General features: G+C 42.8%; 1 protein-coding gene across 3 annotated transcripts in view; it reads left to right on the top strand.

Moving 5' to 3' along the window:
* mcu (mitochondrial calcium uniporter) overlaps positions 1–19,644 on the top strand; it is a 52,071-nt gene that overhangs the window by 29,497 nt on the left and 2,930 nt on the right. For all 3 annotated transcript variants that reach the window (XR_003671834.1, XM_028423572.1, XM_028423571.1), the window contains exons 3-8: positions 15,815–15,878; positions 17,511–17,681; positions 18,077–18,181; positions 18,330–18,490; positions 18,909–19,112; positions 19,408–19,524. Coding sequence is in view for 2 of the 3 variants with exons in the window: in XM_028423572.1 (XP_028279373.1) it covers positions 15,815–15,878; positions 17,511–17,681; positions 18,077–18,181; positions 18,330–18,490; positions 18,909–19,112; positions 19,408–19,524 (822 nt within the window). In the remaining variant the exon portion in view is untranslated. The remainder of the gene's footprint in view (positions 1–15,814; positions 15,879–17,510; positions 17,682–18,076; positions 18,182–18,329; positions 18,491–18,908; positions 19,113–19,407; positions 19,525–19,644) is intronic.

Raw genomic sequence — 19,644 nt, 5'->3', positions numbered from 1 at the left:
AGATCCTTTTACAGTTCTCATTATACAGCAAGAGACATATTAATCAACTTTCTGTGTACATTGTACCCTTCTTGTCCATCTGCCTTGTTACCTGGTGGAGTTCCAGCTTCAGTGTCTGCAGGTTAAACACGCTGGCTGCCCTATTAGTCAAACAAATCTGCAAAATGTAGAAGTGCCAAAAAAAGCTCAGCACCCTCAGTCGAGATTAAAAGCCACCTGGCCTTGAAATTTGAATTTGACATTTTCATTGTTGAGTTTTTTTGCATGTTTGGTCTCAGCTGACATTTAATTAGTCAAGTGCAAAAGTGAAAGCTTCCTGCCTCTTTTTGGCCTTTTAAACACAACTTTAGTTGAAGGTGAACATGGTTGACTGGCACTGCTTTTATAAAGAATTATTGAAGGGTGCAAAAGTTTTGGCTCTTATCTACAAGTCCAACAAATACTTTTGTACTTCTACTGGTTTTCAGACTGATGTTTCCCATTTGGAATGTAGAGAAGAGAAGACATGACACAAGAGGTGCTTTTCCACTGCAGGAACTAACAGGCTATTTTAGGAACTGTTATGTGTGTGTGTTCGAACCTCAGGAAAATTTCTTGTAGGGTTCTTGGTTCATTGAAATAAGTAGGTACTAGCATACAAGACTAAAAAGCAGGACTTGACCATCATAGTTTAAACCTATCAACATGGCTCCCTTCTACTTACTAGTGACATGATACACATGGTGATAGTTGTTCTCCCAGCAGTTGGAAGATCTGTAACTTAAGTAAAAGCTGGGTACAACATTACACCAGGGATATAAGTGTCAGTTATCTATTGTGAATAAACATTTTGAAATCCCCCTTGAGTTCACGGAGGGAAGATGTTTCTAAGTTTGTGTATCTGGCTAGGATAACCTGAGGGTCAGATTATGAAAGCGAGAAGAGAGATGAAAAAGTGGAGCATCTTGTGCCCCGAAGCATCACTGATGAGTGATAAAATTGGTGTTGACCCAGTACTAATGTATGCTCTGAACATGCTATTTTATTCAAAGTGGGTTTTGATAAAAGTGATCATGAACTCACTCCTCCAATCCTGGAGGGAATTTTTAATGGACCAATTTGGATAAGCAGACGTTTGACCTGCTTTGACACAGAAAGATCAAGGCGTAGGATACCGCAGACCACAGGCTTATTCAGGACTTTATTCAACAACAGGATTAGTGTGTAACGGCCTTCTGCGAAACAGGTAACTATATGTTTTTCACAGTATTTATTACATGTTAAATTCTATCTGTAAGGCTTTCTTGCACAAACTGCATGTTTTAACCCAGCAAAACATTCTAATGGGCAGTTTTTCCTCTCCTGACGGATTACCTTAAAGGTAGGGTAGGAGATTTTGAAAACTCAGTGAGAGTCAGCCAGATTTCAAAAGTAAACACACGCCTCTTTCTCTCGGAGCTCACCCCGAAGCCACGCCTCCCAATCACATGGACGTGCATTACCTGAAGAAGTCTGTGACTTCAGCCATCATGCACGTACCTCTCTGGTGCACGTAGAGCAGGAAGAGAGTGACAACCAGCCAATACTCTGCACAGGGTCGTCCCGAAGGATTGGCTGATGTTTTTAGCGTTTTATAGCTTCCACAGATGATTCATATTCTTCGTTTTATTGTGAAAATGCCAAACTAATTGGTTGCTATTGGATTGTAAAGAGAAGTTACACTAATTTAACAAAAAGTGCATCAGAATGAAATCTCCTACCCTACATTTAAGCATCCACTTCCAGTGCAAATTCCATTTTCAGACAGATGGCATCACTGTCTGTGAATCTGCTGGAGAACTTACTTTGTTAGGGTGGACAGTTTGGCAGTCTTTGAACTCTGCACCACTTCCAATTATTAATTGTAAAAAAATGTGAGATTTTGTTTAATATGTCCAGTTAAACCCACAGACATCCACAACATTCTTTCTTTATTTTTGCTAAAGGACTTTGCACAACACATTTCAGTAGCTCGAACACAAAGACCCTTGATGTCAGAGGTTTGAAAAAGAAAGATTTCACTTTTTGAAAGTGTGATTTTTCACACCATCATCACACATACAGCAAAATCCTTATTTTAATCTGTCAGTTCTTTGTTCTATTAATCACCACTGTTGCTGTTGCTTGAAGAAGTTTCCACTCGATGTATTCATTCTTTTGACGTCCTCTCATGTAGGAATCTGTTCTGACAGATGTGGCCAAACTCTGTAGAATATACTTGTTCCTCCATTGCCCAGAGCAGCATCAGCAGATACAGGCAGCATAATGGTCACAAAGGAGCAGTGTGCTGTCTCAGAGAGAACAAATGGGAGGGACTTTACTCCTTTAATTCAAAACAAGTGTTTTATCTTTGTGGATAATTAATGCATCCAGAAACAATGGGTAATTCTGGCACAAAAATGTAGTCCGTCTCTCAGAGGTGTTCTCTTAAAGAGGATAACTACAATGTTATCATTGTATCATCATAGCAAAAAAAGAATAGTCTTAGCAGTGCTGGTGAAGTGAGGGGATAATAAGAAGTCAGTAATGCTTATTCAGCAGCATTGATTGGTGTGTGATCCATGTGATGTGAAGAAGCTGACAGACCTCCACCTTTTCACACCTATGAGGCTTAATTGGAATGTTAAGATCACCATTAAGATCATGGTCAGGCTGTAAATGGGCATCGAAGGTGCACTTTCCTTTGATTGCATGTCTATGAAATTTCCAAATGTCAAGAGAATAATCTTAATAAAGTGGAAGAATAATAAAGAAAAAGAAAAAAGAGCAAGTAGTTCCTTATCAGCTACAGTATGAGGAGCCTAGTATTATGTTACTGAAATGACAGGGGCACAAGCAGCTAGTGCCATCTGGTGTATGAGCAATTAAAGAAGAAGGTCTTACTATGCCTGCACACTGACCACACACACACACACTTATTATATGTGTATATATTTATATACACATTATGTATGCAAACCCTGTTTTCAATTTCCGCACAGCTCTCAGAAGTGACCCGTGGACTGCACATGCTGCTCCTCGGCTGGACTAAATCCTTCTCTGAGCAGTTCTGTGAGGCACAATGGCCACGCGCTGCCTGTCTGAGCACAGGCGTGAAAGCCTGCACTGCTGTTTAATAATGCATCAGGTTCCAGTGTTGTTGGTTTGCAGGAGGAGGAGGAGGAGGAGGAGGAGGAGGAGGAGAAGGAGAAGGAGCAGGAGCAGGAGCGGTAGTGTGGCCAAACTGGCCCACGTGTCAAAAGATTAATTTACTGCTAAGATCTCATTCAAACTCACACTAAATATCTGCCATGGATCTGCCAAAGCACAGCCAGGTCCTGAAAGGCAAGGTGTTGAATAGGAATATATTATATTGCTCATGCTGTGAGTGGTTTGGCTGTTTAAGTGGCCTAATCATAGTTTTCACTCTGGACTCTGCATTGCAGTGAAAGCATCAGATTGTCTGTTGGACACAGTACTCTGACACGGCCTCCCTCACAATTTGTGAATGGTGATTACTTAATTCTGTTGCATCCAAGAATGTGGCTGCAGATTTCATATCTCTTAATGGCTTTTACCAGGCGAGGAACACAACTCAGGAAAAAAAAAGGAGTGTTTTCTTTTGTTACGTAAGCTCATCTGCGCTGAGGCAGAAAAAATGGCAGTGATTACTGTCACACTGTTCTCAAATATACTTTCTTCTGTAACATTTGCTGAGTGGCTGCCTTATCTTAGGTGTATGCATTCTTTTGTTTGTTATTTCGGAGAATGTGGGTGTGTGCGTACAGGAGAGTGTGTGAGTGCCTTGTAATGGGCGCAGCTGTGCTTTTCTACTTGTTAACCCCCACAGCGGGGAGATGTAAGCTGCAAGGAGCTGAGTGGACAGGACCTCTCCCCCAGAGTAGCAGAAGAGAGACAGTGGAGGTGACACACAGCACGGCAGTGAGATAGAAACTCCACACATCAGCTATATACTGCACCCACAGTTTGACCTTTACATACCCGCTGGACTATGTAATATATAAAATCTAAGACATCAGGTTTAATACTTTTTGCCACAGTCTTCATTAGGATTTCTGAGAAAAAAAATGTTTTGAGCTTAAACTCATTGAGAAGTTTAAAACATAAATGCAGCTGGGAGTTAATGACTTTCAGCTAAAATTACAAAAATTCTCCTCATGACGAAAACACTTGATGCTTGAAAGAGTGTCTGATTGTGTCAATTTTTAAGCTGTGCTCTTTGGGAATTCCTACGTAGACTTAATTTAATCATTTCTCAGATAAAATTACAAAAATTCCGAGACAGAAGCAAAGGGGCTTTTGAACAGTAAGCGTCAGCAGTCTCTGAATGAGCTATAAAGAAGTAATAAAAGCAGAAACACAAGGATACAGGAAAACAAGGACATCTCAGCGGATTAATGAATGAGATTTACTCCTTGCAGAAAGTGACAAGGTAGTAGTACACATGGTGTGAATTCAATTTAATACCTCATAAACCTCATTCGCCTTCTTTAACGAACACATAGGTCCTCTATGTTGAGTCAGCAGGATGTCACAGCTGATTTTTGGTGATGACTCTGTACGTATATCCTCAGTAAGCTTGTATCAGCTTATTTTTTGTCTGGGATGGTTTACACTTGTAGTTTGGTTCTCTTGGTTCCGACTAAAGCAGGATTTGCTTGTAAATTTGATATGCTTGTTAAACCAAATACCTTTCACCCCCAAAGATTTTTTTTTAATGTGTGATTTTTTTTTTCTCCATTCATTCTCTTGTATTTGGTGAGGCACATTGATCATTGTGAGATTTGTGCGGTCACTCATTCCAACCAAAACTTGCTCTTACCAAGCTTCAACCTCTTTTGTGCTCGTGGCTGAAGAATCGGGTGGTCCTCGTAGGACATTTGCAAGATTTATTAGCCTCCGCCACAGTCACAGATTCATAAACTGTAAGCAGAGCGGCTTTGTGGGGGGTTTTGAAACGATTGTCAACCAAATAAAAAAAAAAAGAAATAAGCAAACAGCTGGGTTATTTTTGAGCAAAGTGACAAAACAGATGACGGCTGCACGAACACCTACTAGTAGATCATAAATAATTGGTGGGTGCTGGAAGTAGTCATGTATTGTTTCATGTACCTTTTACCTCTTAAATAAAAGGTTCCCTTGACTGGCTTCATATTGATCTGCCCCACAGTATATTCTCAGTCTGCATGCAATGACCTCTCACTGACCCCTTCTAAACCATGATCCTCCACCAGCCCTGTCTGTTAGGTTAGCATGAATGTGCCCTGCCCCACCTCCCCCTGACCCTTTTACTCACTACTCCCAGTAAACAATAAAGAAAAAACCTTAAGCATGTCTGATAAGCATGCATAATACTCAACGATAACTTTGATGCATGTGTGCAGTAATAGCCAGACTCACTGTATCCTGTGCCCTGTTGTTGATATGGGTGAGGTGAGGATGAACTTTAGTATCCACGAATGACGAGTGTGTGGCTCTACCCAGTTATCTGGTCTGTAGAAGCGACCCAGGACAGCACATTACCACATGGATGGATGCCGTCATTGTGTAGATAAATGATAGCCGCTTCCACTCCCCCAGAAGGGCCCAATGAAATGGGAATTATGTCAGCAACATTATTCCTCAAAGCCGGGGTCTGTAACACATTTACACACAGCCACACAGACACACTTTAAGCCTTGGCTGGTACCCATAATTTCCCTGCGGTGTGTCTGCAGTTGAAAGGATGTGTTGTGGGGAAGAACTGGGGTATAAAGTGCTGTGTCATATTGGGTTCACATGCGGCCATAACAGCAATGCTGCATGAAACAGCAGTCCGTGCATGTACAGCTGTCACACCCAACCAGAGCGCACCCATACATCCAAAAGATTCTTCTGCAGGTGTATCTAAAAAACACATTTAGCATAGTTGGCACTACAAGTGAGGAATAAATGAATGAAGTAGTAGGAGAATGGATGAATGGTTGAATCCTGACAGTGTTGTGGGTGTATGTGTGACAAAGTGTGTTCCGCTGATCTACTAGTAGGTGTTCGTGTATTCAGATATAAAATTTAACATAAGACGTCTACTACGTACTTTGCTCAAAAATAACCCATTTCTTGTTTTCTTCCTTTTTTTTTCTTTTGGCTGGCAATCATTTCAAAACCACCCTCAAAGCCGCTCTGCTAACAGAATCTGTGACTTTGTGCTGGAGGAGGCGGAGGCTAATAAATCTTGCAAATTTCACCACACACTAATGCAATCTGAAATGAGAAGAATAATAATGTTATGCTGCTGGAAATTAATAGAATAAATGGAAATTGTAGCACATGGGAGGAGATCTCGACAATAGGCAGCCTTCACGCCACAGGATGCACCCCCCTCCCCCCCCCCCCCCCCCCCCGAAAACTGGCACAGACTCTATGAAGATGATTAAAAAAGAAGTAATCTCGTTAAGTAGCAGTTACTTAAGTTACTGTTGTAAACTACACTTAACTGTATAAAGTAGATCATATGTAAAAACAATTTTATTAAAACCTACTTAACAGAGTTACGTGGAACCACTTGACATAACATTTTTAAGTAAATCCAACTGATTTTTTCTTTGAGTGTGCTCTTTATTCATCAAACAGCCAAAAATACTTTAAAAATATTAAAATACTTTGAACATCTTGAAAAGTACAATAAAACTCTTGTTTTAACATGAGTTTAAAATCTGGTATTCCCCAGTAGTGTTCTGAAGAGTTTTGTGTAAGAGGACCTGGATAGCAGTTATTCTATCATGGTGTCAAACCAGGTGTTGGGGTCTCCATCTAATAAGTCTTCGAAGTCAAACAGCTGTTCCAGGTTGACAGTGGAGCTACAAAGAAAATCACCGCTGCCTTGCTCTTCTTCACGCCAGGGATTTTCCTGGAAGTCCGTGGCAAGGAAGGTCTCCTCACCAAAGTCAGACACGCTGTGTCTCCCCTGGGTCTCCAGCATGTGGCCCTCCTCTTTTATGATGGGGTTCAGAAGCTCTCCTCCCTTCGAACTAAACTTCCCACTGAGGGCAGAGTCAAACAGGGTATCCCAATCAAAGTCCCATTTTAGAGGTCCAGTCTCCTTCTGTTCGTTCACAGAGAGCGGAGGGGAACTTGAATGTCGGGGGACTTCGGTGACATCATTTTTAGAGCTCGGTTTCCTCCTTTTCCCACCTCTTTTCCTGACTACCGGCCATGACCCTAGCATGGTACCCTCAGCTAGATGGGGGTCCGAGCACCTGTCAGCTCCAGTTGCCTCTTCAAACTTCTGGAGAAGTTGCTGGAATTCATGGTTGATGCACGGGCCTTCCTGAACCCCTGTTGTGCTGCAAGGATATGTGGACTGGGGCTGGAGCCTGAGCCTGAGCCTGTTTTGGAGGGCGGGATTGATCTGGACAGGTGGCATTCGTCTTTTTTTGTAGGCACCGCTAAGGAGGCGTTCGGCATACTGCGGGTCAATCTTCCAGAAACCACCCTTTCCTGGCTCGTCTTTCTGCCGCGGCACTTTGATGAAGCACTTGTTGAGGGAGAGGTTGTGTCGAATTGAGTTCTGAAAACAAAAATGTAAAAATTGAAAGCCCACAAAGTTACTTCACTTTGTGACTTACACCTGATTTGAAATGAATATATCCGAGAAATAATTCACTCCTGGGTTGAAAATGAGATAAGACTGAAATGTGGTCTATATATATATATATATATATATGAATCTTTAACTGAAAAATCAGTCCTAAATATAGCAGGATGAAAACAGGATGTTGTGTCAATAGGGCCCGAGCACCGAATGGTGCAAGAGCCCTATTTAAACCCTAGAGATTATTATTTTTTTATTTTTCTTTTTTTTTTTTTTTCCGACTCGATGATCACATTTTTGGAGGCCTTAACATGCCCCAAAACTCACCAAACTTGGTAGAAAAAAATAATTTGCCCGAAAAATTTAGAAATTTGCTGACTTTTGAAACGCACATGGGAAAATGGCTCTATAGCGCCCCCTAATGCATAGCCCCTCTGGCCGGTTTGACACAGGATCATGAAAATTGGCACACATCTGTATCACCCCAAGACGCACAAAAAAGTCTCCTGGACCACCCCTCCAAACCCAACAGGAAGTCCGCCATTTTGAATTTTTTGATAATTTTAATTTTTTTGCGATTTGTGACCCTGCTACAAAACTTTTCACGCCTTGCATACTTCATCCAATTAAGCTGAAATTCACTGTGTCCACTCAGGACACAATAGGGAATAGATGCATTCCAAAACTCTTTCAAAAGTGTTACGGTGTGGTGGGGGCGTGGCCTTAAAGTTGACCATTTGCCATTACAAAGAAACACTGTATTTTCTGCAGTACCACCAACATACTTTATGCAATGTGGACAAAATCTTACAGTACTGCATAATTCATGTTTTCTGTTAAGGTTTTGTACATTTAGGTGACGTGTTCCTGGCCTCACAGTTATTAATTGTACCCACAAAGCCAAGTCCTCAGAGTGTGGCAGCAGGCCCAGACCTATTGTGTTTTTCTGAAATGTATTCACTGTGCTTAAAATAGAAACTCTCAGCTGTGATTTCACTACAGCGCAGGAAAAAGTGAGAAACTTATTTTAAATAGTGGACAGAGTGTCAGAAACCGCACGTCCAGTGTGTGTAACTGTGTGTGCTCCTTTACCTGCCAGTTGGGGTCAGCATGGCGGTAGTAGCAGAAGTTGTCAGTGATCCACTTGTAGATGCAGGACAGGGTGATCTTGCTCTCCTTGCTGGCCTGCATGGCCATACAGATGAGGGTGGCGTAGGAGTAGGGTGGCTTGATGTATGCATTGGTCTTGTAGTCCACCTCGTCTGGGCAGTGACCGTGCGCCACGATTCCGGGGAGGGTCAGGGGCATCCCGATGGAGGCAGGGACCCCGGCCAGAGGGGAAGAGTCGAATCCTACTTGCTGGTGGATGAACAGGTGTGGCTGATGGTGGGCGTGCTGCAGCAGGTTGGCACCGAGAATGGAGAAGTCCTGCAGCCACTGCAGGTTGGTCAGACTGTCGTCCATGGTGACAGAGCTGCTTCTGATGTCCATGACGACACTGTCCCCGTCCTCCACCTGGGCAGCAGTGGCCACCACCTCCTCCTCCAGCCCCACAGAGCCTTCGGCACAGCTCAGAAACAGCTTGGCTTTCTCCAACATCTCTTTGTCCTCCTTCTCCTACTCCTAATTACGCATAAATGATTCAAAATAGACCAATTTAATTAACTGTTGTTAATTGTTTTTATATTAAAAAAAATGAATGTCAATATCTATAATATAAATTGATTATTAGACTTTGTGAGGCCTACTGAATATATTTAAATCAATATGTATATGGGTGTATACCATTGACAGTAAAAACTATGGACAGAGCCTCCGTGACGTCACCCGTTTGTTTCTGAAGAGCCGTTTTGAGTCTCAGTGGGAGGTTCCGGGACGTGATGACCGCCGCCATGTTGGCAGCGTCACGTCAACTAAAACTCCGAATATGGACAAAGAGGGGGGGCACGAGCGGGGTTTAGGGGGGCGGGCGATCGTGGAAGCAGGAAACTCACGCTGTGATACGTCAACTGTCTGTCACTCAAGCGGCAACGCCCATAATTAGGCGTAATTTTAAGTCTGAATACAATTGAAACGAGTGAGTTGTAAAAAAATTCACCCCCCCTACAATTGACACTAGAAGAGAACCTATCATCTGAGACCACAGCGATTTTTTGTACCAGGCTGTAAACATGTTCTTTTCTGCTGTGAAATCGGCCATTTTAACATGGGAGTCTATGGGAAATTACTCGCTTTTGGAGCCAACCCCCAGCTGTTGCAGCGTGAATTACAAGTTTTGACACTTCCGCATGGGCTTCCACTTTGAGCCCCGAAGGTTGCCGCTTGGTGTATACATATTGACACACACACATATATATATATATATATATGTGTGTGTGTGTCAAACTCAAATTGATCAGGGGCCACTTGTGGTTCTATGAAGGGGCAATAGGGGCAATAAAAATGTGAGTTAAGCGGCATCTAATTACTATTATAATTATGATTTGGAGATGTGAGGGTCTGGGGGTCCTCCCCCAGAAAATGTTTCATTTACTATAGGCCATTTCCTGCGTTCTGGTGGATTTTAACAGGTTGTTAAATACCTATTTTACGTACAGAAGTACGTAGTATTTTCTGATTCTGGAATCAGATCTACTAATTCCAGCCTGTAACCCTTCTCCTCATGTCCATCGCAGATATGGCAAACAACAGATCATCAGCCAAATAATACCATCTACTGGAACTTTAGACAATAGCTTTCTCCCAGCGTTTTCTTTAAGTTGAGTCTAACATCAATTTAACGTCACCAAGAGCTCTACCGTCTCTACAGTCCCTGGGTTTACACTTCTCTGGTTTTTCTATCACGCAGAATGAAGTTCACCCCAATACGCGCAGACACGCACACACGCACACGGCATGTGACGTTATTTTTGCGTTATTTTTGCTGCACAAAATAAATCATTTTTGTTCATATTACTGTGGTGTTATTCAGCCGAATGTTGTGGGTAGTTTAAATTTATATGAAAATTGTAATTTTAATTTTTTGCATTTACAAAAAAGATTTGGGCCGGATCATATGTGTTTTGGACAGAAAGTGGTGAGGGCCGGATTTAGCCCGCTGGCCTTGAGTTTGACACATGTGATTTAAATAATACTTTCAGAGCATAACTAATCAAGTCTTTTACAATGAATATCCAAACTCACCTTGTGACAGCTGCAATAGTGAGCCAGCGGCACGTATTGAACGCTCAGCCTCAGCCTGCTTGCTGAGCACCTGTTATCAGCTTGTGAGCGAAAGAAGAAAAATTCCTGCGGACTGAGTTTGACGTTGCTCTTAGCGCTTCTTCTCCCTTGCAGAGGTCTTTATAACGGTTGTCAGCGGGCTGCGGTAGTTTAATACCGGGTGCAGAAAGTTTGTCCAGTAACCATAGAAACGGAAACCTTTGATGTTTACTTGGGGCACCAATAACGTAACCCCCCCCCCCCTTCCCCGGTTGAGATTGCGCTCGATCGTAACATAACCAAATGCATAGTAATTAATAAATAATTACAGTAACATCATAATTTTTGTACCTATAAATACAAAAAAACTGTTGAAATACTCAAATAACTGGAAAAGAAGTAATGTAATAAGAAGTAATTTTATTAGCAGCCAGGCATTGGAGATGCATAGGTCAAGGGAGTATCCAAACAGGGGGAAGTACCATCGTTGTGACTTGGTTGGTGTCTTGTGCAGGTGAACCAAAGACATTGCTTAGAAGTGTGACACATTTGTTGTCATACGATTTTACAGCAAGAACCCTTTCTGCAGACTTGTAATCAGAACCTCCACGTCCTCTCTTCATCGGTTGTTTGTCTTCCACCAAGGTAGTTCCACCAATGCAGTTTGATCGGACTGTGCCAATGGACTTGATTATTAACTCAGGATGAGGTCGAAACTAGTAAATATACTTGGCATGATGTCATGCTATCCATATCTGGGAAGTTGAAAACACCCATCAAGAGTAGCATTGCTAGGAAATCTTCAATTTCGCAAGGGCTGGTCTTGATCGGATCCCCCAGCCCCTGGGCAGAGTACAGATTGGTGTGGTGAGCAATATGTTGTATCATCTCGTCAGTGAAGAGCATTTTGAAGTACTGAAAAGGTGTCTTTACAACATCAGGGTTTATAAAACTTGCATCAGGAACTTGGAATTCTGCAACATCTTCATGCTTCCAGATTCTTCTTGTGCCTTTCTTTGAGCCTGGTGGTGACCTTGGCTCAGGTGTGTCATGTGGCCCCATATTGACTGATTTTAGGGTGTTCCTTTTTTCTTCTGCTTATGGGGGTGGTGTAGTCGTGCTTGTTGAGGACATCTCATCTTCATCCATTGCATCAAAGGAAAGATCCACCTCTGCTTGTGTGTGGAGATAATCAGGATCTGCTATGATGTCATCGTCATCACTTAGATCAGCCTCAGAGTCTTGAGGATCTTCTGGCCAGGTAATTCCGTGGCCTTGAATCATAAAAGAATTTAGCGTCCATCTATAATTTACGAAACAGAAACGAAAAAAAATAAACAGAATTCGGAATCATGCGTGATTCTAATGCTAATAATATCATAGTACACAAAGATCAACATGCTTGAAAAATAATCATATTTATGAAAATCTGTCAGCATAAGAGTACTAGCTTAAATGTTGCCAAGCGCAAAGTTTACGATGAAGTGCTAACTCAACCGTTTGGTCGAGCACGTTTTTAAAAAATGATTTGACCCTTTTAAGACATTTCTTTATGGCACCTTGTTACATAACTTTGTTTATTAACATGTTAAAATATATATTGTGGCAAGAAAACCAAGCTTACCTTTGAAATTCATCCAAAAATAGTCCACATCTCAGTAGTGCTCTTCTTCACTTTCAACTTCCTGCTGGCTGACCGAATAGAAAGGCCTATTGTGATCTGTAGAGCGACATCTAGTGGATTTTTTTGATCATAGCATTTGTCAACCGAGTGGTAGAGATGGCTCAATGCAGTAGAATTAAGTTCCCCCACTTTTTTCAATAAGATATAGTGACTCAAAATGTGCTCTACCAAATGCTTGAGCAGACTATTAAAGGGTTAATCTTCACTGCAGATCAATACCATGCCTCTCTTATCTGTGGCTGTGTACTGTGAGAGCAGGGATGGACTCTAAAATGAAGCCATACGCATTCAGTGGTCTCTCAGTTTTTTCATCTTCCACTGTGTATATATGTGTGTATATATATATATATATATATATATATATATATATATATATATATATATATATATATATATACCTGCAGAGTCTGTGTGAGTTAGGTGGTGAGGGAGGGAGGGCGAATTCGAAGGGGCAACCCCCCTTTCTAGACGAGGGATTCCTTTACTGCAGTGATCAGCAGTCCTCCCCTCTTCTCCTCCCCCTCCCCGCTTTCTCTCTCACCTCATAGCTTTCTCTTTTTATCTCCCCTCCCTCTCTCTCTCTCTCTTTTCTCCTTAATGCCTCAGTTTCCCTTCATCCCTTCCTTCTCTCTCTCTCTTGCCACCATCTCTGCTGCACACACGCTACAGTCACGTTTCAGTGGGAAGGGATCGTCTGCTGCAGGGTACAGTATATGCAGCACATGGTTACGAACGCAAGCGCACTCGTGACTCACTCCGTTTTACTCCAGCCTTCATTTATCTCTATCGCTCCCTTGCTGCTCCTCCATTTATCCTCACATTCTTTATCCTCCACACCTCCTCCCTCCTCCACCTCATCTGTCCATCTTCACAGCCATCCTCAGTGCCTGTGTCTTTGTCCCTTTCCCTCTCTTTGCCGTGTGACATTGATTCCAAGGTTGCTTTGCTATTGACTGCTGCTACGCTGTTAAATATTTCAGGCAGCATTTCAGTGGCGGTGTGCCGAGGGAAAGGAGGAGCGGGGGGCTCTGCTCAGTCGCTCTGCAACTACCGCTGACAAACAGGCTGGTGAACAGACGGGTGGAAACACACATAATGCACACACATGCCACCTGCACTTGCACAGAGGTACATTCACAAGTACATGTCACTCCACAGATGGACGTGCACACATGCCAGGGCCATATTTGCATATGTTTGTGATGCCACCTTGTGTCAGACTGTGTGGGTAGGTGACTGAGATGTTGTGAGTATCTTGATAAAAAAATCTTTCTTCCTGGCTTCAAACAGCTGAAGTTAATGAATGGGCAAAGCAGTGCTGGACAGCTCTCTGCAGACTGTGCAGTTATTCCAGACCAGCCAAAACCCCTTTCTCAGCATGTCATCTGATCAGCAGCCTAATCACTGTTTGGGCTCGACTTGGTACCGTGGGAGAGCAATTGGTATTCTCATTTAGCATGCACACACACACACAGTAGAGGGCCTGCATCAATGCTGCAGTGAGGCATTTACTTTCACAAATGTTTTTTAGACTTATTAAACTTGTGCATTTGCCAATTTTGGGAAAGTTGAAAAAGAAACTGAGCCTCCATGTGGACTTCTGCTGAGCCTCTACAAGGTGTGCACAGTGTTATATTGCATTGCAGATGCAGACAGAAATCAGAAGCAGCTTATTCTGTTTGGTCAGATTTCAAAGTTGGAAGTTGAGGTTTATTGAACAGTTTAGTTGTCAGTTGTATTTGAGGTGTTGTGGATGTTTACACTGTCTGACTGAACACGCTGCCTGTCTGGATCAGACAGCTGTGAAGGCTGATTGGCTGTCACATCCCCTTACCAACAGCAGGACATTCAATTAGCAGCAGCTGAGTGGCAGCTCAGTGTGAACCTCTTTAGATGTTTTTTGCTTTGTAGGAACCTTACACAAGTGTTAGGTGCAGGAGTGTCCCACTTATTTGGCCTTTTAAATGTTTCAATTGTGGTGTAAGCTCCACCGGGCTCAGAGAATGACAGAATGAAATGATATCTCTCATTCATCTGCTGCGTAATAAGCCGTACCTCCTGATCAATGTATTTCTCTCAATTTCTTTTTGACACACCTGCAGAGTTTACTTGTAGATCTCAAAGCATTTTGCTGTCAAGCACAAAAACACTGTGACTGATAGATTGATATCCACAAAGCTCATGTTAAGCTTCCACAGCTTGTCTGTTTGCAGTGACGCATACACACAAACACCCTCCTCTGAGGTATCCTTTCACTCCATAACCGACTGCCTGTGTAGAGTCATAAATGAGAAGCTGTGAGAGCTCTGCATCTCTGCTGTTGTGGTTTTCGTCAGTAAGGGTCAGAGCGGCTCTATCGTAAATCTGATATTACAACCGTTGTACACACAATGAGTGCATCAGACTAAAGCCTGCTGGAAGCTGAGTGCCATGCAGCCGCATCTGTTTAAAAGCCCTGACTGCTTGGGGGATGTCATAGAGAAATCGAAAGTTTAATGAATGCGTGTGGTTCAGTTGTGATGTATTTTATAGTGTATACATTCATATACAGCACTGCAGTGTCACAGATCCAGGCATCACTGATTAAATCTAAGGACTGGCAGAAAACAGAGCCTCTTCAGTAGTACAGGCACAACTGGTTTGTGTGGGTTCACAAAGCTAAAAAAAAAGCATTTTTTGTGCTTGATTTCTGATGTATCATCTACACTCTTATTCGCTGTTTTAAGAGTGAGAAGATCTGACAGGCCCTCTTCTGCCCTATGGGCTGTATCGTGGCTCACTAGATAGCGTGACACTCTCTGTAATTTGAATCATGTGCAGTGTGTATGAACACTCCTTCTCTGCTGTGCGCAGCAGCAACACAACATGTCAAGGAGGGTTTCCCCACACTCTATTCCTGTGTTCATGTCACTCACTTCAGTGAGTGACTGTAGAATTCAAAGTAAACCACATGTTTTTATTCTGGCTGCCTTATTCCTGTGTCTCCCACTGTGGAGTTTTGTGTTTTCTCTAAGTGGTGGTTTCTGTGTCTGGATGCTTGTTTATTCAGATGGGATGTGAGTGTATTTTTCTGTGACATCCCTTGACTGCACTCAAATCTTCTTGGGTGTGGCTGCAAATATGAACATTTCTCGAAACTGGAACAGAGGAAGCCATTTTGTAACATAATCTGCGGTCAGCCCCGGAAATAAACAATCAGAGGAGTAAATGGTGTAGTTTAGGGTATCTGCGTGTTGCTGAGTGTCACACACCGGCTAGCTGTACTTGTGTGCGCTTGACAGAACAAGAAAGCAGAGTAATCATCAGCGTGTTTGTACCCTCTCTCTTCCTGCCTGCAGGTCTGGAGTGGCGCCCCCTCATGGCATGGCCAGAGACTGTTGTGTTCCTCCACTGCTCCAGAGGGTAAGTCTTTAACTCCTCTAACTTCATTCCCTTTACATGTTACCCAGAGAATCCAGGCATTAGTCTCATGAGCCATTTCAAGGGTTTCCCTTTTCAAAGAAACCCACAAACCCGGCCTCTGCTTTCTGTCTGAGACAAATGAGTTTTCCACTAGAGAGAAATTCTGCATTGATCAGACAGCAGAGTCTGATTTGGAGTTAACAGCCAGTAGTCATTAATATGGAATCTGTCTCGGGGTAGCATCTGTTCGCCTGTGTGAGAGGCGGGAGAGATGGAGAGCGTGAACAGAGGGAGGATGAGGAAGGTAGGGGAGCTGAGAGGAAGAGGAGGAGGAGGAGGTGGAGGCGGCAACAGCATTGCAGAACTAACTGATTTGATTTTAAAATGAGCTTTAATAACTGTAGGATTGTACCAGAGATATGGGCAGGACACTCACACTTGACAGGACAAGGGGAGCCGGTCCAAGAGAAGAGCATCTTACATACCGGAGGCAAGGTTTCAGAGGAGGAAAGGGCTGTAAATGAAATGCTGTGTCTTTAAACATGTTCAAGGCACTCTTCAAAACAAGCCCAGTCGGTGCAGCTTGTGCTAGCTGATGATCCTTCACTTCATTGTGTGAGCCCAAGATGATATCTGCTGATTCACTGCAGCAGCCCGGAGGTTCTTTGGTTGCAGTTTGGATTATCTCTGTGGGCTCTGTGTTGATGCATGTGTCATTTGAGGCCAGTTAACGATAATGGCATAAGTTGTGCACACTCATTACACCCACAGTTTGGTTATGGACCAATACAGCTACATTACATTCAGAATATTATTATTAGTTTGCTACAAAAAAGTGCCGCTGAGCAGAACAAAGACTCAGCTGTTGGGCAAAAAAAAAGACTGTTCTTATGGAAGTGCTAAAAACAACCCAGCATGTACAGATGACACACAAAATCCAAAATAGTGCTGTGAGTGTGTTACTCCCAGGTGCACTGATTCATTCCACCTCTTTTTTTTTGCTGAAAAACCAAACATTTCTCAGAGTGAATAATTTCTGATGTGTACCCCGAGGTCTTTCTCATTTTTCAGTCTTACCACACAAGCATCATTTAGAAGTCTTTTAAGCCTTTCTGTGGGAATAACAAACATCAATAGCTGACACCAAAGAGTCAATGACAGGAAGAGGTTAGCAATATTAATGCTGTATTGATTCTAAGGATGGTTTAAAGAGGGCTTATTTGGCAAAACAGCAGTCAGCTGCGTGTTTGTCCATGTCTGCAAATGTCCTCACACATATATGTATGATTATACTGATGTTAATTATAACCAGTCTCATCGCAGATGCTGCATATAGTGCTCATAGTGAAATCCTTTCAGATAATGTCAGTCTGTAACTCCTCACAGACCTCTTCCGTACACCCTGTGATGACAAAATTCAGGTTTCATAGACTCTAGTGGACAAGTGCTTATAAAATTATCATCTTCACTTTGACAGAATTAGTATGAGAGGTGGTGCTATTACTGTGCTGACCCCTGCTGAGAATGAAATGAAGCTACACTTACTGAAGAAAAAGTTATCTAGCATAATCAAAACCAACAGAATGTCAGACTAGAGTGATTGGTCTCACTCCTGCTCTCTCGCCATTTCAGAGGTGACAGTGGTGTATCAGAACGGGCTGCCGGTGATCTCAGTCAGTTTGCCTTCCAGGCGAGAGCGCTGTCAGTTCACCCTCAAGCCTCTCAGTGACTGTGTGGGAGTTTTCCTGCAACAGCTCCAGGCAGAGGACAGAGGCATCGACCGGGTAGCCATCTACTCCCTGGGTAAGCACACAAACACAAGAATACAGAGCGTCTCCATTTACCCCAGGGGGTTGCACAGACACACGTCCTTAACATGCTTTCAAGTGTTCTTGTATTTTGAGACTGTTAAGTGTTGCAGCTGAGGCTTAGATTAGAAGTTAATACCACTGTATACATCATGAAATGATTTTTCAGCCTTTACTCTGCTTAGGGGTTCATTATACTAGAATAAGTGGTGCTTGAAGACTTACTCTTAGAGTGCAAGTGCATCTGCTTTTACATCTCTTGATAATCACACAGCAACGAGCCTGATTATCAGGAGAGGTGAGCAGTGTTTGAAGTGGATGCCATCAGCGTTCCATCTCTCTCACCGCCTCCCTTCCCATTTGTCTCTCTCTCTCTCTCTCTCTCTCCAGATGGAGCGAGGATTGCCTCCTCCACAGGTATAGACATCCTGCTGCTGGATGATTTCAAGCTTGTCATTAATGACACCACACACCTTGTGCGGCCACCAAGGAGAGGTGAGGACTGACAAAGAAAATGCCCACTCTGTGCTGTTTGCTTTGAGCTATTCCCTCACAATCAGGGTCATCCTGTCTATGAAGAAGTCATGTTTTTATTATGAGTGGATCATATTGAAGCCCTTGCGTGTCTGTGTACGTGTCTCAGAGTTGTTGCCCCACGAGGAGGCAGAGAGGTTGAATGACGTCAAATTTCTGGTGCAGCAGCTCTACACTACACTGCGCATTGAGGACCACCAACTTAGCAAAGAACGTGAGCTGATTGGACGACTGGAAGACCTCAACTCTCAACTCCGCCCACTAGAGAAGGTTTAACACATTAGACTGTATTGACTTATTATTATTATTATAGTAATAGATAATATAACAGAGCAACCTTGCAAATAAATGTTATGCATCCTCCTGCAAATGTTTCACTGACGACAAGAATGCTGTAATTACTCAGATTTGTTATTGTGTCATTAGTTGGGCATTGTTTCCATTCAAAAAAACGATTATGCTGTTGAGCCATCGTGTATATAGCTAAGAGGATATTGAGCCTTTGTTATTCCTGCAATGAGATAATTGATTTGTGTGACCCAACAAAACAGTTAATCTCATGATAATTAAGCTTTAATCTAAAAGAGAGAGTGAAAACAGCATATATGTTTGTGCTTTGTGTACATTTGGCAGCAATTGTTGTTCATTAGATTGCAAATAAATCTGACTGCTTAAGCCTTCTGTGTAGGTGAAGGAGGAGTTAAGTAAGAAGGCGGAGCGGCGCACCACCTGGGTGCTCTGGGGCGGCATGGCTTACATGGCCACCCAGTTTGGCATCCTGGCCAGGCTGACCTGGTGGGAGTACTCTTGGGATATCATGGAGCCGGTCACCTACTTCATCACTTATGGCACTGCAATGGCCATGTATGCCTACTTTGTTCTTACACGTCAGGTAAGACATCAACACACATGTAGATGTGTGCAAGTTACATTGTCTGTTGATCAGTTAAAAGGGAAGAAGTTGCAGCTTTGTATGCAATAAATCCCTAATGGTATTTTTAGCATTTCTAAAAGCTGATCTGGTGACATTGTTGTCCTTCAAGACTGAATTTAGCATTCAGAAATTACCATTTGATGTTGAATTTCTTCCAACTGTGAGGACTAGAAAGCAGAACATGGAAAATATCTGATAAAGTGGCTCCTCTTACAAAGTGCTCCATCTGTGTCTCTCTCTCTCTGACCTGCAGGAGTATGTGTATCCCGACGCTAGAGACAGACAATATCTGCTGTTCCTCCACAAGGGGGTGAAAAGGACACGCTTTGACATTGAGAAGTACAACAAGCTGAAGGATGATATTGCTGAGGTACAGTTGCTTGTTGAAAGCTGGATATTTTGTAACATGAGCGCTGCAGTTACACGGGGGATTTACGCATTTTATTCTGTTCGGTACTTGAATCCTGTTTTATTCCCTACACATCCCTCC

Source organism: Parambassis ranga, chromosome 15, assembly GCF_900634625.1.
Source record: "Parambassis ranga chromosome 15, fParRan2.1, whole genome shotgun sequence".
Classification (NCBI taxonomy): domain Eukaryota; kingdom Metazoa; phylum Chordata; class Actinopteri; family Ambassidae; genus Parambassis; species Parambassis ranga.
This window is presented reverse-complemented; position numbering and strand designations above follow the sequence as displayed.